We start from the raw sequence: 26,015 nt of genomic DNA, 5'->3' as shown, positions 1-26,015 counted from the left end.
AAGACACATTAATGGATATGACTTCACTGGAAAAATATGAAATGTGAAGAGACATATGTGTTAGATATAAAGGATTTGATCAGATGGTGGAGGTTCTTCAGGCTCAAGCTAAGGTGTGGTGACTCCATTCTAAAATTTGTGTTGAAGACAATTCAAATTTATTTAAAATGTGTAAGACAGAAAAATGCTATAAAGAAAAATCAGGTTTTGGAAGATTCAAGAGCACTGGACTGGGTTGTTGTGAAGATAACATGAAGTATTGACTATGTACCTAATTCGTATATAATAACTCCCAATAATAATAAAATAGTTAGGAAGTCTATATTTTTATCCAGGCTCTGCTATGAAGTAACCTATGAGCATAAGCAGCTCTACCCCTCCGTGCCTCTGTTTCATAACATGTAAAATAAGAGGGTTAAACCAGAACCAGATGATCCCAAGGAGTCACTTCAGGTTAAAAAATTCCAATTATTCATGTTGAATCCAGATATCAAGGAACAGTCTCAGTAATTAAAAGCAGTGTTTTCACCCCACACCCCTTGAAGAATAAAGCTAAATAAATTTTTTCGTGGTCCAGTTGGTATATTTTGATCCAATCTTTACTTAATTTTAAAGGTTATAAAACATGAAAACCCAAAGAGTTCCCAAAAGTGGTCCCAATGCAGAACACGTGGGGATTTAAATACATAATATTATTTTAAACATATTTAATAACTCAATTCATACAGCTTGACAGATGGAATGGAAAAGTAGACCACCAACAGATTTTGGTTGAACTCCACGTTCTGAAAATTCCATAGAAAAACAATAAGCCACTGCATATTAGTACATCACATTAAAATATATTCTAAAGTATAATTCCCCTTTTAAATGGCAGTGATTATACAGTAGTGCAACCACAGGGCACTTGTAAACTTTTTTTGCTCAACATCATCTATGTCCATAACAAACTCTGGTTAACTCCAGGGTGTTTCTTGGGTCTAAGCTTTTTGAGCTTTCCTACATTAGAAGTTACAGCCTCTACCCACAACTCTATCCATCCCTCCAGAAATGCCCACTGTCTGAGGTTGGGGGAAACAGGTGGCATACAGGTCAATCTGAAGAAATCTCTCACCTTTCTAAAATAAGAAAATGGATTTGATTAGATGATTGGAGACATAAATGTACACCATAGGCAGTTTATACTTATCACTATGTACACAGGAAACTGTCAAAACTGGGTAAGATTCAGGATAGAGACAGCTTCAGTGTGATTTTTGAGTTCGCTCCCTCTCTCTCTCTGGCCCTTAGTGTTAGGGAAGGAGAGACGCGAAAGGATGCCTGTCCAAACTGGCTGACCTCATCTCAGCCTTGCTTTGGAAATGCCATGGAAAGGCTGATAATAACAGGTTGCTGTATGAAAAGGACCCACCCACCTAAGCTTTAATCAAACAAGTTGCATTTTTTATATATCGAGCTTCTTGGGGGCTAGCGGCAAACTCTAGTTGCAATGGCATATGTAACAAAGCAACACTCTACTTGGTGTTCATCAAGACTCATGTGGCTGTCGGGAAGTCCTCAGCATGTGCAGTGGAGTGCTAGCCCATAATACAGATCTAACCAAAGATGGGACACTGACAGAAAGAAGCTTCTCTCCTGGAAATCCAGACATCATCTCAACTTGAGGTTTTTCATCCTCTTGGCAAGAAAAGGTACATCAACTTCCTTCACTACTAGGGGAATTCAAAATGTTTATTCATGAATTTTCATTCACCTCCCTTTAATTTACAGTATGTGCGCTTTAACAACAAAAAAAAGGAATCATCAAATTTCCATTGAAAATACTGACAACAGTTTAAATAGATTTCTGAATCACTATTATGTACGTATTCTTCCAAATTCCTGTTGTCTACTTCAGGTCTGAGATGCTGTCTCCCTTTTGGCATCTCTCTAAGTAGGCTCCTCAGCATAGAAAAGCATCTCAAAGGTCAAATCTTCTCTCGTAAGATGAGTGCTCAGGATTCAAATCTTCTTGAAAATTCTGTGCCAGGTCTCATTGGGTGGCCTTGTGTAATCCAACCAGATTGCTTTTGAACAAAAAGAGGAGTCACAGAGAACTTGGGTTTCCAGAGAAAAATAAAGTGCTGCCCCTATAAATCACAGTCTTTGTAGAGTAAGGTGTCTTCCTAAAGAGGTAGAAATAATAGGGGTGTGTGTTGTAGATGCCCACATTTCAATGATACTGAACACTGTATCTTTAAGGGCTGCATCTTTAAGGGCTTAAAATGGACTGACTCCACTCATCTCTCTGATTTTTTCATAAGTAAGCCAGAACACCAGTGACCAAGGGGTCTGAAAGATTAACCAAAGAAGTTAGTGCATATTTCAAAGTGATTATGAATATTCTACATTTATGCATATACATCTCTGAATGACAAAGTCATTTTGAATCCACTTAGGCTGAAAACAAGTATTTTGGTATTTCACCTTTATAGAGCACTTTATAATTAACAAAGTATTTTCATGTCTTATTTCTCATAGATTTCTCTGAACACTTTACAATAGAAAGGAAAGGTAATGATACCCCTATTTTACAGATGAGGACACTGAGGCTTAGCAATCAAAAAGCTATCAACATGTTGTGGAGCTAGAGAACAGGCTTCTGGCTTGCATTCCAGGGTCCTTCTACTGATCCCTTCCCTGCTAAAAGGCTGGGACTCAGCATGCCTGAATTCTAGGCTGGGCTCCTCTGTATGTAGATTGTAAAGCGTGACAAGGAGTCGGTTAAGAACTTGCAAGTGAAGATGAAAGATTATCCTTTGAGAGTTAGATCAGAAGTTCAACACCTGATGTATTACAAATGGTTATAAAATTTCATATAAAATAGAGAAAAGAGTTTCCAGCTCAGAAAGACTTGACTAACTTGAATAAAGGTGTAGCCACATCAAAAGGAATTATAAGGGGATGAGGGCTTTTCAATAAAGGAAGATAAAAACATCAAAGACAAAGAAGGAAAGAGCAGAGGAAACACTGAAAGTATCATCAGAGAAGGGGTATTTTGGATCCAGGTCCTGTCTGGTTTGGTTCATAGGTGATAGGTAATATTGATCAGAGAGAAACTATCCAACTAGAGTCAAAAAAGAAGCTTGCGCAATTAGAATATAAAATGTATTTGGTTAGAGAGTTTGTGAAGCAGTATTTATGTCCTGTGTTTGGAAATACTGAGTGTGTTATATTGGGAGATTGAGACTTTATCAGTGGATTTAGGAGAACACATGTTGGTTAGTTAACCATATGGGAGACATGGACAAAATAAAGAATATGAAAATGAAGTAAGCCAGTGATATAACTGCCATCAGATCAAGGAATAGAGGTCTCAGCTAAGAGTGGATTATGTAATCATTCCTAGCTACTCAGGCGGTCAGGCTTCTGTAGGCAAATGAAGTAAATATTAATCAGTGAGTGAGAAAAGCAAGGTTGCTCTACCTTACCTAGTGGGAGGGACTGGGGTTGAGTTCAGCTGGGTTATGAATAGAAGTTAAACAAGGATATCATACAGCCAATAACGGGGTAGTGTACGAATGGCATATACTGAGCCTCTGTGTCTTTTTCTTCCCTAGCATAGTTACACCGCTGTAAATAATGCAAGTGTATGACTCCGTGTTGTCTGTTCTGGTCTGCCTGTTGCCATAACCACTGGAAAAACAAGAGTCCTTCCCCATGTCTTTTACTGTGGGGCTGAACATTAAGGGCTCTTGGATATTCTTAAATACTAAGATTACGAATAAGCTCTTCCTGTTATTATTCCGTGTGTAGTAAGCAACCTTCTGATTATAACTTGCCTTCACAGATGACTTGAATTTAGGAGGAAGCACACTGTTGAGAGGACTTCAACATCTGGATCACTTGCCAAGTGTGTTTCTCAATGTGAATGAGCCAATGCTGTGGTCTGATCATCAGTTTCAGTGAGTTCAGTTGAGGGTGAAATCTGTATTTGCAAGGCCAGTTTACTTGGAAGTGCCCATGAGTCAGCTTTTAAGGTCATGGTCATGCACTGTGGCACATCAACAAGGCAGTGCCACCCTGGCGACCTTTGGTGGTTAGCAAGCCTTTCTCTAGCAACATCTCTTTACCACTACACACTGTCCCTTTCCCCTGACAACTTTTATAGCTAGCCGCAGGATCTCAAGACATTCTGCGCATTGTATTAGTTAGGAGCATGGGTTTAGAACTCAACAGACCTGTGGTCTGTTCCCAGCTCTGCCACACACCGGCTGTATGAACTTGAGCAAGTTTCTTACACTTGGAGCCATGGTTTTCTCATCTGAAAAATGAGGATAACACCACCTGTTTTACTGGGCTCTTATAAGACTTAAAAATAAAAAATGTGTGTAAACAGCTTAGCACAGTGTCTATCATACATGAAGTACTCTCTTTTTTTCCTCACTTATACTTTCTGAGTCTCATGCATAAAGAGAATGGGTCAAATTGTCTCAGTATTCCTTTGTCTTATTCTCCTTGTCCTCAAACCTCTTGACTCTGGTTCTGTTTTCCATCAGTGGTCTCACCATCCTTATAGTCTCCCATACTAGAAATATAAAAGTCCCATTTCCTTCCTTCCTTCCCCCATCAGCTACACAGAGTCAATTACTAAATCCTGTGGAGTTAACCATAAATGGCCCTTGAATCTGCCTTCTCTCCATTTTTACAATTATCTTCAGGTTAGACTATTGCCAAAACTTCCTCTCTTGGGTTCTAGCTTTCAGATTTCAGTGTATCTTCTACGTTGCTGCCAAAGTAATCCTGTACCCAAACAAACCTTAGTACCTTGCTCCCACGATTAAACAGCTGCTTGCCTATACAGTTCCACCTAAACCATTAAACTTGCCCCCACAAGGTCCTTCTTAACCTGGTCCTAAGTACTTCTCTAGAATTTTTCCCCACCACATCCTCTCTGAGGACTTGTTCTCCAGCGACACTGAATTTTCTGCGGTTGTCCAAACCTACTGGGTACACACAGGACTTGATGCCTGTGCTCACATCGTTCCCTCATGCCTTTCTTGTTAAATGCCGACTGATCTTTCAACCTCAGATCAGACACCATCTCTGTGAAAGACTTTGCGACTTCCTAAACGGGTAAAGCCAATTTTTCCTTTACTATCCATGTTCTCACCATATTTTGTTAACCATGAATAGAGCATTTAATACAACCTGCTCACAAAGACCATGTCCTCTGGAGTCAAACATCCTGGGTTTGATTCCCTGACTTCATAAAGTAGTAACCCACTAAACTGGCTGAGTTATTTAGACTCTTTAAGCTTTTGTTCCTCCTCTATAAAAGAGATATGATAATAACTTACTGAAGAGATTGTTGGGAGAATTCAGTGAGGTAAGCCATGAAAATGATTAGCACAGTGTTGGTGCTGATACCAAGTGATTTAATAATATTGGCTTTATTATTTCTGTAATTTAACTACTTACATGTATATCTTTTCCATCCTTTTATAAGCTGCTCTCATGCAAAACATCTTACTCCTTAGTGCCACCAGCACTTACGATATGCAGGCCAAATCAAAATTTTCCTTTCCATTAAGAAATATCCACAGATTTGAGATAATTTCAAGGTATAACCAAGACTATCAAAATAAGGTTTTACATGTGGGTACACGTTTGCATCAGATATTGCTCAGGGCTTTGGCTATTAACTCCATGTTTATGGATGCCCACTATTGCTCGGTGCTGTCATTTATTCCCAGAACTTCAATTCCTTTCTATATGCAGATGGTGCTCACCTCTAAATCTCCACCCCCACATACTCTGTAAGATCCAGATCAACATATGAAGGAGCCATCTAGAATCTGTTCTTAGATGTCCTACAAATACCCAAAACTCAACAAATTTAGAACTAAGCTTGCTATTCTATCACAGGATCTTCCCTACAAATGATCCCATGTTAGGAAATTACATCATCTATTGCTCAGGTTGGGAATCTGGGAATGAAGTCCAACTTTCCTTGTCTTCTCTGACCATTTTCCCCTCCCCATCCAGTCATGCTTCTTGCTCCTTGCTACCTCCCCTAAATTATTTTTTGAATCTATCTTTTTCTATCCTCATTGTCATACTTTCATGCAAGCTATAATTATGTCTCACCTACTACTACTCCTGGCCTTTCCCCAACCCACATGGCGGCTGGAGTGATATTTTTAAAAACACACACGTCATCACACTGGTGCTCTTCACTCTTATGGGTCCTACAGCCCTTCCAAAACTGGCCTCTACCTCTCTCTCGCCTCACCTTGTGCCTCTTTCCTCCATGTCTCCATGCCTTGGCCTGTGGGTTTCCTTCAATTCCCTGAACTCATCAAGTTTTCTATCCACTCCAACTGTTCCCTCTACCTAGAACGTTTTTTTCTGCTCTTCTTACCTGGCAAATCCTACTCATTCTTCAGACTCAATTTTAGAGCCCATTCTCCATGGAGTTGCTCCTAATCTCCAAGCCTAGGTTATATGTGCTTGCTATATATTTTCATAGTACCAGGCACTTTGCCTGACCACTCGTCACTTCTAGTTTTTTATTCAGTGTCTGGCCTTACCAAACTAGAAGCTTCAGCACTACAGCAGGGGTTGAGACTCTTCTTTTCATTCCAATGCCAGGCATTGGGTATAGGGCTTTGCATGGCATAGGTGCTCAATTAATATTATTATATTGTGTAGAGCATTGATGGTTTAAATTTCTAAACACATGACTCATTCAATCTTTCAAATATGTTCTACCTTACAAAATATTTGAGTACCTAATTTTTATTATGTATCTTATGTTACTTGAATAAGTCTATTTAATTCTTCATCTTAGTTTACTTCAGTAAAAAGTAATATACAGATCAAATAAAAATGACATAATGCTTTCTTACTAAACTAAGCTTTGTGGTAATGAGTATTAATGGATAATGCAACATGTGCCAGCAAAGTAACAAATTTTGTTTGAAACAGCAACATTTTCATAGGGACAGTATCTAGTAAAAAATCTTTATACCTGTTCCAAACATACGATACTTTGGCTAAATGGACTACTAAAGGTTTTACATTGCAGAAAACCCTATCCACTGACTTCATAACAACAGAATGTCAACCTATTCATTTCCGAATAGTAACTGAATCGTATTACTTAATCCATCTGGGAAGGTAATAAGACTCTGAGGAGAGGTAAAAAAAAAACAAAAAGAGATATAAAAAAGAGAGATGGTTTGGGGGCAGAGCCATGCTAAAAACCGAAAAAGAAAAGGGAAAATATTGTAGATTAAAAGCAATTTAAGTGCAAAGAAGACAAAAACAAAAGAAGGAAAAACCTGACGTTACCATTCTCAGCCAGGATGGTAAAAAGCCTTTATATAGACTCATGAATCCTTCTCCTTGAACAGCCTGAATCAAACAGTCAGTTGATGATTTATACAAAAGTCCCCTAAAAAGGAAAGAAGACAGTTCTGCTAAATTTCTTGTGTGTAAATAGTGTATAAATAAATCATAAATTAAAAAATAAAGGAAACTTACTATAAGGAAACATAAACATTTTCTGCTAATTTAGAACAAGTAATATTTGTGGCTCAGTATATAGAAATCACCTCTTTTGAGTTTAAAGAGAATTTCTTTAGGTGTCTAAGGCTGACTCTTCGGATTCATCCCACCCTTAGTCTTATAGTGAGAATTCACTCCACGTGATCTCTTCCAGAGAGAACATACTGTTTTATATCAAATCAAATTCTCCATGTTACCTGTAAGTCATAAGCTTCTGAAGAAAGTGCTCTGTAAATTCTCAGCAGAGTATATTTTCATAAACTCTTTGAAAACAATAAAATCACAATAAATACCTTGTGTCTAAATAATATGATCATTAAATTAGCTTATATCCCCAAATGCACAGTACTTTTCCATCAGACAAAGAGCAGAAAATTCATAAAAACAGTTTGCTGGCTGAACACGTGATCACACAGATACATTTCTATCAAGAGTAAATACAAGGAAACATCTTTAAGGAACATTATTATTAAGGATATTTGAACACATGGAGAGTGAAGACTTTCTATCTACCTTCCTTGTTTATCTCGTGGTTGATTCATTATTCGGCTTTTGATGACATCAGCGGGTGTTCCCAGAATAGAAGCTACCAGTCCAGAACATAAACTATAAATACAAATAAATGAATTTGAAGGATAATAAATATAGCGATTTCTAAATTGTAAGAAAAGGAAATTTGATATTTAGAAAGAATGGAATACTAAATATATTATTGTATTATTCCTTAAAATAATCTTATTTTCACATAAGATCAATGTTTAATGAAATCATTAAAGAGATAGAAAAAACAAAAATTAAAAAGAATGTCCAGGCAACAAATAGACATTGAACACCTACTGGTGACAGGCACTCTTCTAGGCAGTGAAGAGGACACACACAAGCCTGTCCCTGAGGCCCTTACTTGGGAAGAGGCAGAGAAGAAATGAATAATTTCAGAATGCTGGTAAATGCTAAGAACAAAATAAAACTGGATAGCATGATAGGGAGTAAGTGGATGACAGGCCATCACGGAGAGGCTCTTGAGTGACAACAGAGTGGGGAGGAGCAAGGATGTAAAGACATGGAGGAAGAATGTTGCCCACCAGAGGAACAGCCCAGGAAAAGCCCTGAGTCAGAAATGGCCGAGGTGGGCTGAAGAGAGAGAAAGCAGCCGACATGGCTGTGGCATCCTGAAGGGGTCCAGCCAGATGAAAGACTGAAAGAAGCAGGCAGAGATCAGCCCATGAAGGCTATCAAAGGGGTGTGATTTTATTCTAGATGTGAACAGAAGTCACTGAGAGGATCTTGGGCAGGGGAATCACCTTGTTTGCTTAATATTTAACCAACAAAAAATTCACTTTGACTCATTTTTAAGCCTCATTTCATTAAACTATTCCATTTGCATATAATCTTACCTCATTCCCTATTACCTGATTTAGCTCACACTCTAGTTGTCATACATATTACTCCAAGATCATATCTCTCTTCACCCACTATGCTTTAACAACATGACTAAGTGTAGCTCTGTATTTACCATACTATGCAACACCTCTATGCCTGCACCCCCGTCTAATTGGAAAATTCCTGTTTTTCCTTCAGTCTACGCTCAGGCATAACGTCTAATAAGTTTCTGTTTATCCCTTCTTCCTTTGTCCAACAACGTTACTTGCTCCTTCTTGAAAAAGGCTTGTCAATTCCTGAGACAAAATGGCTCTCTGTGGTCAACCTATGGCAGAGTCAATCGCAATTCTATAAATGAGTGACTAAGAAGATAAGAAATCAGGGGCACCTGAGCGGCTCAGTGGATTAAAGCCTCCGCCTTTGGCTCAGGTCATGATCCCAGGGTCCTGGGATCCAGCCCCACATCGGGCTCTCTGCTCAGCAGGGAGCCTCCTTCCTCCTCCCCTCTCTCTCTGCCTGCCTCTCTGCCTACTTGTGATCTCTGTCTGTCAAATAAATAAATAAAATCTAAAAAAAAAAAAAAAGAAGTTGAGAAATCACTAGCAGTTCATTATACTTGTGGGCATGCAAGGCAATTCAGAGGATGAATTTCCACAAACTGAAAACTCAGGAGCTGCTTTAAACTCTTCCACAAGAAAGACCTATGATGAGAAAAAGGGTGGTTGACCTGAGTCAAGGAGTATGAAGTCCCGTATCTCAGCAGCTGAAAATCTACAGAAACTGGGATCAAGGCAGCCTGAATAACAGCTTATGTCTGGCTAATGCAAAACTGGAAAGGAAAACTGTGGAAAACTTTTAGGTCCTCTGGGACATCAAATACCTCAAAAGACAAGGACTACTGACTTCTGCACCAAGGCTTTTGAAGTCTCTGAAGGCTCTATGGCAGGGAAGTTGAAGCTACCTTAGGAATCTTCATACTCTCTCTCACTCTAAACTGCTGTAGCAGAAAGTACCCAGACTCTGTCCACCACTTTTGGGTCAGGATTTAGAATTCAAAGGAGAAAATTACTTTAGAAATACTTGAATTCAAGGGAAGAAACCCATATAACCTATTTCATATTACAGCAAAAGACCTAACTGTGCATATAACATCCTTGGGTCTCTGCCCACACAACAGTCACTGTCTCTGTGGAAAGAGCTCTTGTTTCACCACATACATTCCAGTAAGTGTACACTACTGCTCTTTTTATATTCTTTTCTATTTGTTTCTATTCTTTGAAAGTTTAATACCATTGATTTTAATATACCTTAATATTTTCACACAGAAACCTCTTAACCAACACCTAAGGATATAGTGTAATCTGGCTAGACCTCTTTAAAAAATAAATAAAAAATAAATACTAAAAGAGAATAATGTATTCAGGAGGCCTCAAGGAAGATGGTATCCAGAGTCAAAGGGAAAAGATAGAGCAATAAAAAGAACACTGATTTCGCCCAAGCTACTTGCACTGAAATGGACATTGCTGCTTTTTGCTATTGGCCTTCACCACTCCTTGTTAACAACATGATGAAGCTGAGGACACAGCTGAAATGATAACGGACAGAAAGTGACTGGTGAGTCTTCTGATCTCTCCAGGCGGCCAAGTGGCTATCTATAAGACCAGTTTCAGATACTCCCATCAGCATTGTTTCAGAGAAAGCCAGCCTCTTAAGGATGAACTAAATCATGCTCATGGGTCATCTTCACACAGAGTAAACTCACCTTTCTCACAGTTTTACCTCTCAACAGCCTCATGATTTCAAAAAGAAAAGCAAGGTTATCCCGGTCTTCCTGTTCTGTATCATTTCCTGACGATTAATTGAACTCCTCTGCTTCCTTGATTAACATACCTTGCCACCTGCCTTCCCACCTCACTAAAATCCTCACTTGTCTTTACTGCTCCTGCCCGACCCCAGGACTTCTTATTTACCCCATTTTTAGAAATTGTGGTAAAACAGACACAACATACAATTTACCATTTTAATCATTTTTAAGTGCACAGTTCAGTGCCTACACCATTTTTATTGTTCTTTATATCAAATTTCTTTTTCCCAGGTGTTGGATGGCTCACAAGAAGCTCTCTGTGTACAGCTGCAATCCCCATCAAGCCTCTAGAAGCATTCATTTTATTCTAGGACACAGTATCCAGAACTTCCAGACCACATAGCACCGTTTACCTACTTGATTTGAGTTCATCGTTAGCAACTTTTGAGTTACCTCATATAACGCATTTATTCATACCAACCCATTTAAAAAACTGATCCAGTGGGTAGAGTTAAAAAATGAAACAAATGCCCATCATTTCATTTCCCTAAAACCTGAATTAGAGAAGAATAAGACTAAGTTATTTCACATTAGGACTGGAATATATACAGATGGAAATCTTGTTTTTCCACAAAAGACAGATCTGTTTGGTAGGGTAATATATGTTAGGCAGATTTACACCTGCCAGGAAATCCATGATTCTTTGTTTAGATGTGGTATTTCAAAGACCATTTGAGTGGAAAGACAATGAAAGAGAGTGGTATTATCGATGTGGAACTATAGGACAGATCTGACTATCTTGCTCCTACAGTAGATCATAACACCAGAACAGAGAAGCATCTGAAAGATGAGAAGTCTTACAAGGTGACTCCACTGGGTAGAAACTGGAGACAAAAGTCTCCTAGACAGAGTGAACAGCAGGAACAAAGATAGTGCAGGAGAGATGGCAAGGGTAAACACAAATACATATATATATATATATATTTATCAGGATGGAAATAAGAAGTGGAAGGAGGTCAAAATCCTCAGTTTTCTCTGAAAGAAGAGGCCAGACTATTGGCACAGAAAGTATGGTGTAGCTAGTGAACACACCTGGGTGAGAATCTAGAATGGACAAGAATGGTAAGCAAAGACATATAAAAAGATTGCCCTAGTAGCACTAAAGATCTCACTTATTTTAAGAGTGGAGGAATGAAGAAAAACTACTCTAGGAATATAAAAAGGTGAATCTGGAATTGGAATTGCTTATATCTATATATTGGTTCAACATTCTTAATATACTTTTGGGGTCATCTAATAGCATAAAGCATTTTGGAATTTGGACACAAGATCAGAAGCTATATAAAATCACTATAAGGTAAAGAATACTATACATCTATAAAGTAACTCACTCTAATGGATAATTTGAAATTTTGCTGCAAAGAGATAAGGTGCTTCTGCTTCCTGGAGTGCTCTACTTCCTGTCTCTGTCAAGAGCTACAGCATTTCAAAACACCTAATTCTAGCTCCTTTATAGGCCCCTTCCCACGTGGTTATTTTTTCCTCCCTCTTCTGAATGGTACAGTAACTAGGCATTTTGTTTCAGCATTTACCATACATTATTTTTGTTCTTTAAAGATTTTACTTACTTACTTGAGAGAGAGAGAAGGAGAGAGAGAGCACTAGCAGGGAACGGACAGTGGGAGAAGGAAAGGGAAAAGCAGACTCCACACTGAGCAGGGAGCCTGACAACACAGGACTAAATCCCAGGCCTGGGATCATGACCTAAGCCAAAGACAGATGCTTAATTGAGTGAGGCACCCAGGCACCCCTAGATATTGTTTTCATACGTGTCTTGTTTTTCCCCTGGTCAACTGCCTAGAAAGAAGCCAGGGTTACCCTTTGTACCCACTGCAATGCCCTGCAGGTGCCTTTATCATAAAAGATGCTCAAACATAACTGTGGAATTAAATTGCAGAATTGATCAACAGAATCTGACCCCAGGGGGGTCCCATCAAGGTGCAAATATTTGGGATGGTTTAATATGAAACATTGTGCAATTTTGTCTCTTTCTTCCCCATTTTAACTGCAAAAAATTCTAAGAAAATTGTTCTTTTTAAATGTACTATCACATTTCTCTAAGGGTAATATCACTAGATTCTCAATCATAGGAGATAAAAGGTTAGAATTTGTGCCAAATGTGGAAGAAAAGTGATATAGAAAATAATTCAAACTAAAATAATCACTTACCTTGATAAACCATGAGTCATGATATTGTCCTCAAGTGGAGTGTTCAGTACCAAATAGTGTTTCACTGTATCATAAGTAGTTAAATCTGGCAATAAAAAGAAAAAGGAGGCTGAAATGTTCATTTGACAATGAATGTCTTTTATGTTAATAATATGTTATGCTTAGGACACCTGGGTGTCTCAATCAGTTAAGCCTCCGACTCTAGATTTTGGCTCAGGTCATGATCTCAGGATCATGAGATCAAGTCCTATGTTGGGTTCCACATTGAGCATGAAGCCTGCTGAAGACTCTCTCTCTCTTCCCCTCTCCCTCTGGCCCTCTCATCCCCCTGCTCACACACACACACACTCTCAAGAAAAAAAGAAAAAAAAGAAAAGAATAGATTAGGCTTGGGGTAGGAATGTGTACAAGGATGAAAGATACTATTATCATTCTCAAGCATGGGAAAGCAACCAACAAATGAAAGGGGAGGAAAAGAGGAAGAGAGACAGGTACTCAGTTATACCGTTTGAACATTTGAATCCAGCTCTCGCCTACCATCAGCTCAACCCCTGGACTTCTTAGTATTTGAGATGATAAATTCCTTCTCTAATCCTAAGTAAGTTGAGTTGAAATTCCATCACTTATAAATAAAAGGTTCTGACCATTATTCTGCATTAAACTTTTTATATTTTTTTCTAATGACAATGAAGAGCTGTTGAACATTAAGCTTTTTATATTTTTTTCTAATGACAATGAATGCCCTGTAATATATCACAGGGCAGTGATATATTACAACATTGGAGTTTTATAATGACTACCTACAGTGAAGTACAGGAAGTGAATTGTAAAGAAGTAAGAATGGATAGATGCATTTGATCACTCACCAAATATGTGAGTGTCTACCATGTGGTAATAGGCATTATTCTAGGTGCTGGGAAAAAAGCCATGGATAAACTGAACAAAATCCTCATTCTTTGTTGAGGAATGAGACAGTAAGCAAATATATAAACCACAGCATTTCAGAGAGTTATAACTGCTCTGAAGACAAATAAGGCAAAGAAAGGGGATAAGAATATCAGAAGGTGGAGGGGAATGATATATATGAATTTTAAAGATGGGATCTTTAAGGAAGGGTTTTGAGCACAGCAGTGAGGACTCTGGGTTACTATTTACATGACACTCTGGCTGTCCTGCTGTGACTAGACTACAGGGAGCCCAGACAGATTAGAGATAAGACTATTGAATTTATTCTGATGAGAGATGATGATGGTTTGGAAAAAGGAGATGTGGAGCACTAGTCAGATTCTAGATATGTTTTGAAGGCAGAATCACCAAATTGAATAGAGAGGGAAAGAAAGGAATCAAAGATGACTACAAGATTTTTGAGCTTTGGGGTGCCTGGGTGGCTCAGTGGGTTAAAGCCTCTGCCCTCAGATCGGGTCATGGTCCTGGGGGCCTGGGATCGAGCCCTGCAGTGGGGAGACTGCTTCCCTTCCTCTCTCTCTGCCTGCCTTTCTGCCTGCTTGTGATCTCTGTAAAATAATAAATAAAATGTTTAAAAAAAAAAAGATTTTTGAGCTTAAATAATTTGAAGGGCAGAGCTGTCATTTTTGGAGATGGTGAAAATAAGATCTGACTAATTTAGAATGTTTTAAGTAAGATGATGGAGTGATGACCTTGATCACAGCAGTTTCCAATGCATGGGGGGACAAAATGGCCATGGGGTACATATGGAAAAACCAGTCTGGAGGCTTCTGTATTGATCCAGTAGAAGGAGATAAATAATACTTGGACAAAGGAGTAGCTCCAGGGATGAAAAGAAGTAGATGGATGCAAGATACAGCTAGGAGACAGAAGTGGTTGGACTTGGTGACTGATTGGTTATCAGGAGTAAGTGAAAGGAAAGAGACAAAACTCTTGCCTAGGTTTCTGCCTTGTTCAAGTGAGAAAATATGGTATCATATTTTGAGATTGGGAAGAATGGAGAGCAAGTAGCTTGATAAACGAATGGTTTGGACACAGCATGATATAGTCAAGATAACCTAAATAAACATGTTGAGTAAAGAGCTGGAAACTAGAAGAGAAATCTGAGCTACAACAGATTTTGAAGCATCGGATTGAGAAACTACAATCAGTAAAGATTCCTGATAACTAAAATAGCCACCAATATGATGTTGTAGCTATGGATGGACTGAAATAGCAAAATTTAAAAAACCAGACTTACTTCCTTTGATATTTAAGTGATATGTTCCTATAACCCTCAAAAAAGCCATCCCTTCATTTCCTAGAATCATTTAAGTTGGGTCTTAGAAATAATCTTTTCATTCATTAGCTCATTCATCAAATGTTTACTGACTACATAAGAGATGATAAATAAAATGTCTTTGCCTTCAGGGGGCTCATGATCTAGCAGAGGAAATAGACACCCAGTAGAAAGCAATGTAATGAGGTACAAGTGATCACAAAGATAAGTACCGGGAACTACAGAAACTCATAAAGGGGCATCTAACACAACATGGTTAGGGAAGGGTGGTTGTGGGGTTCAGGAAAAATACACAGTAGAAAGACACTTTGGCAGAACACTAAAACATCTGCAAGAAGGAAACTAAACAGAAGAAGAGGGAGGAGGGCAGAAAGTAGGAAAAGAGCAGTCTGGGATGTGCAGGCAATGGAACCTTCTAGCTCATGACTCTCTGTTTCACTCTTTACTCCCAAATCAATGAATTGCTCAATTCCCTGAAGGCACCAGTTGGATTGTGCAGACCTTCTATGTTATGTTATTAAATTTCCACTTTTCTTCTGTGAGTGATGAGAAGCCAGTAAAAGGTTTTAAGAGTCCCAGTAACATGTTGAGATTTGTGTTTTAGATAAATCCCCCTGGATACTGGCTATAAATTTGAGGACAGGGGAGGAGACCAGCCTGATGGCTGTGGCTACGATGGTGAGAATTGTAAAAATGGTCGTTTTAAGGACACTAAGGTGGTAGGTATTGGAGAGGGTACACTTTCAAGAAATATTTAGAAGACAGAAGTAAGGGCGTCTGGGTGGCTCAGTGGGTTAAAGCCTCTGCCTTCAGCTCAGGTCATGATCACAGCATCCTGGGATCAAGCCCCACATCAGGCTCTCTGCTCTCCAGGAAGCCTGCTTCCCCCTCTGTCTCTCTTCCTACTTGTGATCTCTGTCTGTCAAATAAACAAATAAAATCCTAAAAAAAAGAAGAAGAAGAAGAAGACAGAAGCAAGGGGTGCTTAGGTGACTCAGTCAGTTAAGCATCTGCCTTTGGCTCAGGTCATGATCCTGGGATCCTGGGTTGGAGTCCCACATTGAGCTCCCTGCTTGGTGAAGAGCCTGCTTTTCCCTCTGTCCACTCTGCCTGCCACTCCCCCTGCTTGTGTGCTCTCTCTCTCTTTCCCTCTTTCACTCTGAAAAATAAATAAATAAAACCCTAAAACAAAAGACCGAAGCAGTTAGTGACTGACTGTGGGAGATGAGGGCCATGTTGAGTTAAGGAAGCACTGAGGTTTCCAGTCTGTAATGCCTGCTGCACAAGCTGGGGGAAAGAGTTGGGCATTCTGGATCTAATGATTGTCACATAGTTACATGTGCCATTTTGGATCTTGGATGAGGGTGTGGGTAGAGAGGAAACCTTAGAAATAGTTTAGTACTATCTCTTTATTGACACAATTTGCTTATTTTAGGAAATCCTTTTCATAGATCACCATGGAGAAAAGTGAAAATACTCTAGAGAAAATATTCAATTAAGTTGTTCAAAAACATAAATGAAGACTGTTGCCAATGATTACTAAAAATGATTAAATAAAGTTTTTCATTTTCCCTGATGTCTGTGCTTATCATTACAATCATGAAGGCAGTAAGGACTTTTCAGAGTTCAATAAAGTTTCCATTACCTCCCATATTCACCAGCGCTGCTCTTTGTATATTGGGTACCCAGCCTGCCCAAAGCCCACGTATTCCACCTTCAGATAAGATTTTTGCAAATGCATGATGCACACCACGAAATCTAAAGGAAAAATAATAATGAAATGTGAAAATTCTATGCATTTCTATGGAATGCAGCTGGATAAACTTCACCTACAGCTGTTATGATTTGGAGTAAAATAACATCTTAATTACCCAGAATTGTTAGAAATTGAAGAAATCAATCCTCACGTATTCTCATAAAATAAATGACATTTTTAGTCCAAAGAGTAGGGAGGGGCAATCTCAGAATAGAAGTTCTTAAAATTGAATACTTCGGGTTTTATAAAAATTTACTATCCTATCCTGATTTTGTTCAGTTTTGTTTTTTTGTTTTTTGGGTTTTTTTTTTTGTACACAGGTAAAAAATGGTGCTGACCCATGAATCAGATCTGGAAACCCCTGTTATAAAATAATAGTCTGGGTTTTATATAGTCCGAAATACCTGGAGTCCAATGCCATCTCTACCATTTACGAGCTGAGTGGCTTTTACTTAGGCTCTACATTCCCTAAGTCTCACCAAAAAGATATTAAGATATATTTATTGGGCATGCAAAATTGCTATAATGCTACATGGGAAGTTATACTCACAAATGATGGTCACTGTAGTCAAAATCTGTTGTGTACTTATTAAACATAGGACTTTTTATATACATAAGATAAACTCTTATTCCTGAAAACTCTATGAAGTGTGAATTTATGTTCCAATTTCCGACTGAGGAAACTGGAGGCTTAGGAAATTGTTAAGGAACTAAGTTAACTAAGTTAAGGAACTTGACTAGGGTCAGAGCTAAAATGTGGTAAAGGCCGGATACGAATCCTGGGTTGTCTGACCCCAAGGTTGATGTTCTTTACAATAACAGGAAATGGTTTTTACTACTACATCAAACCAATAATTTCCAACAGCAGAGACAAAGGAGGGGAAAACCTGACAGGATTAGTTAAAAACTCAGATTTTTCTGGATCCTGATAGTTCTCTCCATGTAGTCAACTTTGAAAACGTCAGTTCTTCCTGTTACTTACTAATTAATTAGAAGGTGTTACAAGACGACAAAATGGGTCCTGAGATTCTGTAAACTGCTTGGTTAAGTCAGAGTGTTATCCTTTTCTCCTCTGTGGTGGGTGTTCTCCCTGTCTGGAGGGCTCAAGGGGGCCTGGACTGCCAAGTCCAAACTCAGTTTCCACTGAGCCAGCTAGAGGAGCAGCACTGTGAAGAGCAGTGGTCCGTGTCACTGGTGGGTTCCCAAAGGAGATTCAAAACCCTCCTTCATCTCTGGCCCAGCCACAGACCTGCAGTGCTCAGAGGAACAGACCTCTTCTTACTCAACCAAAGGTGTTCTGCACTTATCCTCTTTTCTGGGAGACGTCTATCAATCTCTAAGATTTTGCCCCTTTCCCAGAGAAACAGGCTAAGTGGTGTTTTAATAAATTATTCAACATGAAGTCCTTTGAAGAAAGGCAGACTTCAATAATGTAGAGTAATGCAGTAGGAGAATTTTGTGTCCCAAAGACATAATAAAAAACTTCCTTAAACTTGGGGAAAAGAGGAGGAATGGGATTAGATCGGGAAGTGGGAAGAACTTGCAAGGTCAGTCTTGCTGTTCTCCTTCTTTCAGGGATAAAGGGAAAGGAGCCAAGCTTTCAGCCAAGGAAGAGCCCAGGCAGTCACGCAAACCTTCTGAACGGTCCCTTTTGAAAGATAAAGAAACTGAGGATAGGCGTGCTAAGCGACTTCTATAACACTAAGCCACAGCGGCCAAACTGGGGTTCACACTGAGACAAACTGCAAATTTTAGTGATCAGATTCTTTATATCAAGCAGTAACAACACAAGTCTAGCTGACTTGGCTGGGGAAAGCAGCAAATAACTACGTACACATATAATTTTTCTACTAGAGAACACGTGCCCCTTATCATGTAATGAAAAGATCCGTGTTAGCCCTTCTCTTAATGAATACATCTTCCAAGTTGAAGAGTCAGAATTAATATCTTTGCTGAATGCTGGATTACAAAAACGCATAAATTAGTAGGTATGTGTTCAAACTAAGACAGGGGAAAGGAACAGAATCAGTTAACTGGAGGACCTACCGCAAAGGTTTTCCTTCAAGTTTCCTTTTTCCTTCCATTTGCATCTGAACCTTCACTAGATCAGTTGGGTTGGCTAAAAATTGGCCAACAACACCAGCCATCATACCTCCAATTACTGATTTCCTAATTGCAAAAGGAGATACATTTTTAATAGTTTCTGTTAATTTTGCAAATTTTGGAGTGAACAGTACCAAGCTGATCCAGCCCCTGCCTAGGGATTTAAGACAAAGTGAAGAAAAGAATGGACATACAAATCACAGAGGAAAGTAGATGGTTTGTCTGTTTACTGAAGGGAGGGTTAAAAGAGTTGAAATTCAAATCTGGTTTCAGGGGCCTTCTATGGCCTAAAAGTCAAAGCAAGGGCAGTTGCTTCAAAGTTATAAATATCTGAACTGACCATTTAATTGTAGTTTAATTCTGACTACAGGGGACTGGAAAGAGCATAGACATAATCAGTCTAACAGACAAAAGCTGGTCAGTCAGATTTTGTAAACTATTATTTTAGTAGTTTTACATAGTAAGGGGGGGTTGAGAACTTTCTTCTCTTCGAAGAAACTCTCTCTGCCCCCTGGCTCTTCCTTCTCCTCACCTCCCAAAGCCAACAGTGATCAAGTCTAGACTACTATACTTGAACACGCTTTGAATCCATCCCCTCCTCTCCACGCCAACTGTGTCTCAGACCAGGCTCTAATTATCTTTTACCTTTTCTTGGAAGAAAAGGGATCATTTCTTTCCCTTTACTCTAAAACAATATTTGAAGAGGTACAAATGGGTATAGAGTAACCAGGTTCCCTATTATCAGTTCCCTTCCTCTGAAGCAATCACAATTACTAGTTTCTTATGATTTCCCACACATAATAATACTGCATTCACCGAGTGCTTATTATGTCAGGCCCTGTTTTTAAAAACATCATCTAATTTTCATATCAACCCTATGATATTAGTACTACTGTTAAATCCTCTTTACAGATAAGGAAACTGAGGCATAAAAGCAGTTGAAGGACAGTTCAAATCACACAACCAGTGAGTGGTATGGCCAAGATTTAACAGCAGGAAATCTGAGTGCCAACCACACAGTCTTAAACACTAAGTTACAATTGATAGTTTGTGTACACACAAACATATATGTATAAATACTCCTTTCTAAAAGCAAAAATGTAGGGGCGCCGGGGTGGCTCAACTGACTAATTTTCAGTTTATAGACTGAGCCACCAGCTCTTGGCTTCTACTCGGGTCATGATCTCAGAGTTGTGATCTCGGGGTCATGGATCAAGCCCTATGTCGGGTTCCATGCTTGGCTTAGGGTCAGAATGAGATTCTCTCCCTCTCCCTCTGCCTTCCTCTTACCCCGCTTGCACTCTCTTCTCTCTCTCTCTCTCTCAAATAAATAAATAAAATCTTCAAAAAACAAAAAGCACAAATGTAGAATGCTAGGTTGTATACACCTTAATTTTTCCCTAATAATGTCCTTTAAGATATATTTTTCCTAATAATGTATCTCAAAAGTTATCAGTTCATTCAGAACTGCCTCATTTTAAAAAACAGTTTTGTAGCATTCCATTTTATGGACATATCACAATTTATTTAGACAGCTTAGCTTTCAACTAAGAAATCTAAACATTTACATGACATTTGATAGGCCCTGCAAATTGTTTTCCACAGAACTTGTATCAATCTCTACCGACATCAGCAGCCTAGGAGTGCCTGGTTCTCATAATGATGAACACAGCACTGTTTTTTCTCTTTGAGAATCTCATAACCGCTGCCAGCTTCTCCCTCTGCCTGCCACCACCGCCCCCCACCCTGCTTGTGTGCTTGCTTGTTTGCTCTCTGACGAATAAATAAATAAAATCTTTTTTAAAAAAGGAATTCTTTTAATATTAATATATATGCAAAATTTCTTATATATACATACATGTATGTTTGTATACAATGTGCAGTAAATGCTCACTGATTTGGATTTACATTGTAATTATTAATTGTTTTAAGCCTATAACTTGAGGCAATTTTGGTACAAATACACAATTTTATACAAATCTAATGGATACACATTAAAGCCTTTAGGATCAATAGTATATATTATTTTCAAAACAAAACTTACCAAAGGGGATAATGCTTATCTTCACTTTTGCCAAATACAACTTCACGAAGATGTTCATAAGTGACCATGCGGCCTCCGGAGTACACTGTGTAGAATGGATCATTGAAAAGGTGAATTCAGCTAGACGTTTAATAAAACAAGAGGAAATTCTGACCTGGGCCAGTCCATCTCTCTATCTGTATTGTTCTCTCATGCAAGAGAACAACACGTTGGCTTTTCTTGATGTTTCTCTAAAGGTGGCATGTCTTCTTAGCCCTCAAGCCTTCTCATATGCTGTCTTATCCTTCTTGAATGGATTCTCCCTTCTCTGCTTGGGTAACTCCTCCTAGTCCTCTAAGACTCAATTCAAAGAACACGTTTTCTAAAACATGCTCTCCCACTTCCAGTGTTCTAGACTGCCACTGCGCCTACCATGCTTCTCCTCTCCTCCTCCAGAACAATCCATGCATACATCCAATATGACATTAATTGGAGGTTAACTTGATTTTGTTGCTCATCTTTCCATCAGACCATGAGCTTTTCAGGGCAGGCTTTGTGTGTTTTTATTACTCTATGTACCCTAATACAGAGCTTGGTACACAGCAGGCATTTTTCATTTAATAAACATGCATAACTTCACTGGGTAGTTGATTATATTGAGGTAACTTTTTCAGTCAACTGTCAAACTTACAAAATGAATCTTAACTGTAAAGCCATTTATAATGCTCAACTAAATACAAATGAAAAGAAGTAAAACTCAAAACAATAATGGAAAACAAAGGAGAAAATATTTTTTTAAAAAGACTGGAAAATAAAAATCATTAAAATCAGTACATGGTATTCATAGAGAACATTTTTCTTGATATTTCAGGAAGTTTAATAAAATATTTTAAAATATTCACAAATACACAAAGCACCAAAACAACAACAGTCTCTATACACACTTCTGGAAAGCTCTTAATGAAAACACTCTAGCTTACTCACCTGAAGAACTGAAGCTTTGAAAATCATAAGCTGGTAAGTATTAGTACTGGATGCTTTTCTGGTCAAGGGTCCCTACATACTTGTGGAAATATTATGAACGTAGAGGAGAAGAATGCCACACCTGTCCTACCTCCTTTGAAGCCAAGTTTATGTTCTCCTATCCACAAGCGGAAAACCCAACAACGACTATCTTTGTGAGTACCACTTGAGAAAGCAAATCAGAAAAGTATTCTCACTGGCTGTAGCACAGTGACAATTATTTCCCTTGAAGACTGACTAAAGGCCCACACAGGTAGGGAGGTAGCCTTGGAAACAGAGGTGAAAATCAGCTGCACTGCAATCACTCAATTGCCAGAATTGGATCAGTCATCCCTGTTCTCTTTCAGAGTTGCCTAGTTTGTAGTACATGGGACAGAGACTAGTGAGATTTGGCATTTTAGTCAAATATATTTCAATTTCAAAGAACATGAAAAGCTGACATTTTGTGTTTTAAAGTTTCTAAAGTGGAGGAAAAATATCACTCATTTTTTCTTAAAATTCTTCAAACATGCGGAGAAGTAGAGAAAATAATTCCCTCTGTATCCTTGAGATGTATCATTGCTAACATTCTTGCCATATTTGATTCATTTTTCTGCTTAATTATTTTGAAGTACGTTATAGACATCATGACAGTTCACCCCTAAATACTTGTATATGCTTTTCTAAAAATTCAAGGCAATCATTCCTTAATAACAATTGGTGGTTAATTTTCTTCCCACGAGAATATATATTCATTTATTACATTAGCAGAAAAAAAAACTCACTAGATTTTGAGCACAGCTAAACACAAAAGCAGATGACACACAGAACTCATAACAAACTTACCAGCTGGAATCAAGATAAATACCTATGTGTCTGTAAATGGCAGGTGTCACTCCTTGCCAAAGCTTTAGAAAGCCTTCTTCTTGAACAATCCCTAGAGCTGTGCGTACCATGCCTCTATAGGGAACAGATTCTCTTGCACTGTCTCCCAACCGAGCAAGGGCAGCTTCTCCTTGCATCTGGAGCCGAGTTTTTGTGAGATCGAGAGGAAAGGTTGCTAATAAAAAAACAAAATGAGGGGAAACCCATAACATTCAGAGAAACGAACAAAAATTCTAAAATTCTAAAGTCATGGGACTAATATTTTAGTATCCACAAGATCCATGGTTCTCAAATTTTAGAGTACATCAGAATCAGCTAGAGAAATTATTAAAAATTATTTCCTAGTCCCATACCTTTGGATTCTGAATAGGCTGATGGGGGTTTAGAAATCATTTGATTCTTATGCACGCCCAAATTTAAGAACCATTGTCCCAAAGCACCCTCACTCCCAGATCATCAGGGGGGGAAAAGTGACAAGATTTGGGTTCTTTTTACTCAGAAATTTCAGCTTAAAATCTACTTTAGTCCTTAATTTGTGTTTTTCAATGGGAATAATTTCAGATATCTATATTCTGTGATGCTCCTTTGACTGCAACCATGATTAAGACCCAATATGACTTTTAGAATACTGTACTGCTTCTGATAGGTTCAAAATAAAAGCAGGTGAAGATGCATTATTTAATTTCATGGGTGATATTCACTGACCTGAAGTTTGAGATATAGAAGATGTAATATGGAGTTTATACAAGGTCAGCATGCTCAATATACTTTCCAATTAAGGCACAGATTGAGTTGTTTTTCCAGTATAAAGTTTTATGTGTGGCCTCCTCATGAGTACCAATTAAACTTGAAAAGTTTTTTTCTAACGATTATATTTTGAATTCAAGGTATTGAATTCAAGAATACATTTTTCCTTGAAACAGTTAAGCTAACTGGTCCACATTAGGAAGATCAAGCTCCTAACTTTATACTCATAATGTCCCAAATAACTGAAGTAACCAGATTCGGGTAAGTTCATGAACGTTATTGACATTACATGAGTCTTTTCAATGACCACCGCCTGATATAAAATCATAGTTATGCTTTTTCCAAGAGAAAACAGAGTAGGGGGAGGAGAATATTAAATCTTACCACTGGTCTTTGGAAAAAATAACTTGCTGATAGTTCCCCTAAAACAGAAGTAGTTTGCATGTACAGAATTTTAACAATGCTTTATTAACATATGAACCTTGAAAAGACCTAAGATTCCTAAGGTTCCTCTATATTAACATGGGTTATGTCTCTCAAAATAATTCTAGTTTACTTACTGGTTACTTAAATAATGCTTCAGGTTCTGATCCTAAAGTGTTTTGTACTCAAAACCAACCCATATTCTGTTTTCCTAGCTTCCCATCCCCAGCCCCCACACCATTCTCCACAAACCTTTTAACAAAAGTAATGTTTCTTTGCCATAGGTCACAGGGGGAAACAATCAGGTTAAAAAAAGTTAGAAATATCCAATTCAGCAATCTGATTTTAAATTTTCTTAAAAAGTTGAAGAATTGTATTTCAGTAAAAACAGTGAATAACAAAAATTTCCCCATCAGCTTTAAGAGAAGAGAAAGAGAAAAAATAGTGGGTCCAAAGGGCAAGAGTGGAGGAGCACAAAGAGCAAAACAACAGGTCCTGTGCTGGCTGCGCTGGAAATACAAAACAAATTCATTTTAGATGAGAACAAAGTAACATTTCCTGATGATAGAAACACCAAAGCTGTTGCTAGTTTTGTTTTTCAGCAGGCAAGAAAATGAAAGGGTAATCTTAAAATGCACAGTGAAGGCTTCACAGGGAACACACAGGCACTCTGCTCACAAAATCATTGGAAGGAACGCCACCTGCTCATTCAAGAGCATCAAAAATAGGTGGCCTCTAGTTTTCTCTGACTTGCTTATGCATAGGTAACTCTCAGTCCTCTATGTTCTTATGATATTTAATACTTTCATTATAATAAGTAGCACAAGGTAACTGCCTGTCTCAGCATGTCTCCCCACCCGCCTGTAAGAAAGGTCAAGGCTGAGTCTCTGAAGCACCTTCAGCACAGTCTAATATTGTGGTGATTATAACAATGTTGCAATTAATGGGCGCCCCGCCTTGGATTTAGCATTTATATATTATCTACTACTCAGACTCCCGAGACGCAGACACAGTACAGGTGAGTTAAGCTCAAGGAGGAAAACTGGCAGATGTTGAGAAGATGCTCCATGTAAGTGACAGGTTAGTAAGTCCTACGAGTCTACAAAAGATAAGGCTGTGGTGAGGCTATGTAAAAACAGAAATCAGAGAGATTATCTCAATAGGGATGAAGAGTGGATCGTGTTTTTAAAAGGTCATCCTCACGGATGGGAAAATGATTCCTAGAGAGGAATGACAGTTCTTGAAGCTTCCAAGCGTAGACATTCAGACACAATAGCAACACCTCTGAGGGAGACGAAATTGGAAGGAAAAGACCTTAGCGACCTCCAGGGCCGCCTCCTCGCAAAGCCGGCCTTGTCCCCGCCCTGCCCCAAGGGGCAAGCAGGTGTGCAAGCAGAGGGCGCAACCCAGAGGGCCGCACCCCCGGGGGGCCGAAACCGCTCACCGGTGCCCTCACCCCCACCCCCAGCGCGGCACCTCGACGAGGGGAGGCCCGGGCGGGGGCGGCCGGGTACCTAGCTCGGCCACGGTAGCCGCGCAGCCCGACAGGAGGAACTTGCTCGCTCGGGGCCATCTCTGGGCAAGCGGCAAAAGCCTCTCCTCATCCTCTGGAAGCGACATTCAGCAGCAAGACGGGACGGCAGTACACCCCTTCTGGCCGGCGCCCAGCGCCGCGGCTGGCCTGCCACTCTGCCAGGGCGGCCCTTCCTCAACCGGCGAGTGGCAGAGCGGGGACCATTTCCCTCGCTAGGCTCAGCCAAGCGGCCTCGCAAACCTACAGCCTTCCTCGCAGCCCCGGCGGGAGAGCTCCACAGGACTGAGGGCAGAACAACAACGCGAAGCCCACGAGGCTGCTGGGAAATGTAGT

At 39.2% G+C, this 26,015-nt stretch overlaps 2 protein-coding genes across 7 annotated transcripts in view; one reads left to right on the top strand and one right to left on the bottom strand.

Moving 5' to 3' along the window:
- Positions 1 to 581: 581 nt before the first annotated feature.
- Positions 582 to 25,961, bottom strand: SLC25A27 (solute carrier family 25 member 27). 6 transcript variants are annotated; one of them, XM_046004574.1, is made up of 9 exons: positions 25,663 to 25,958; positions 22,962 to 23,153; positions 21,113 to 21,197; positions 19,012 to 19,134; positions 16,855 to 16,967; positions 12,965 to 13,049; positions 8,065 to 8,157; positions 7,336 to 7,438; positions 582 to 2,331 (listed from the first exon to the last, which is right to left on the bottom strand). In XM_046004574.1, exons 1-9 carry the CDS (start codon positions 25,766 to 25,768, stop codon positions 2,260 to 2,262), a joined length of 972 nt encoding a protein of 323 aa, XP_045860530.1. In that variant the 5' UTR covers positions 25,769 to 25,958; the 3' UTR covers positions 582 to 2,259. The 6 variants fall into 6 exon arrangements, with proteins under 6 accessions (XP_045860530.1, XP_045860532.1, XP_045860531.1 ...); XM_046004576.1 differs by having other exon boundaries at positions 582 to 2,165; XM_046004575.1 differs by having other exon boundaries at positions 582 to 2,066; positions 25,663 to 25,957.
- LOC123941432 (24-hydroxycholesterol 7-alpha-hydroxylase) overlaps positions 23,160 to 26,015 on the top strand; it is a 96,351-nt gene continuing 93,495 nt past the window's right edge. The window contains exon 1 of the mRNA XM_046004570.1: positions 23,160 to 25,532. The gene's annotated coding sequence lies outside the window, so the exon portion shown is untranslated. The remainder of the gene's footprint in view (positions 25,533 to 26,015) is intronic.

The sequence above is a fragment of the Meles meles genome, chromosome 5 (genome assembly GCF_922984935.1).
Source record: "Meles meles chromosome 5, mMelMel3.1 paternal haplotype, whole genome shotgun sequence".
Classification (NCBI taxonomy): Eukaryota; Metazoa; Chordata; class Mammalia; order Carnivora; family Mustelidae; genus Meles; species Meles meles.
Note: the sequence above shows the minus strand (reverse complement) of the source record. Positions and strands in the feature narration are given on the sequence as shown.

Bases quoted from the DNA above. Each gene is read 5' to 3' on its own strand.
- SLC25A27 (XM_046004574.1), bottom strand. From the start codon at position 25,768: ATGTCGCTTCCAGAGGATGAGGAGAGGCTTTTGCCGCTTGCCCAGAGA. The intron at 16,968-19,011 runs GTAGGTCCTCCA...TTTTTCCTTTAG, and splicing joins CTTGAAGGAAAACCTTTGCG to ATTTCGTGGTGTGCATCATG. The intron at 2,332-7,335 runs GTAACGTCAGGT...TTAATCTTTCAG, and splicing joins TACCATCCTGGCTGAGAATG to ACCCCTTGGTCACTGGTGTT.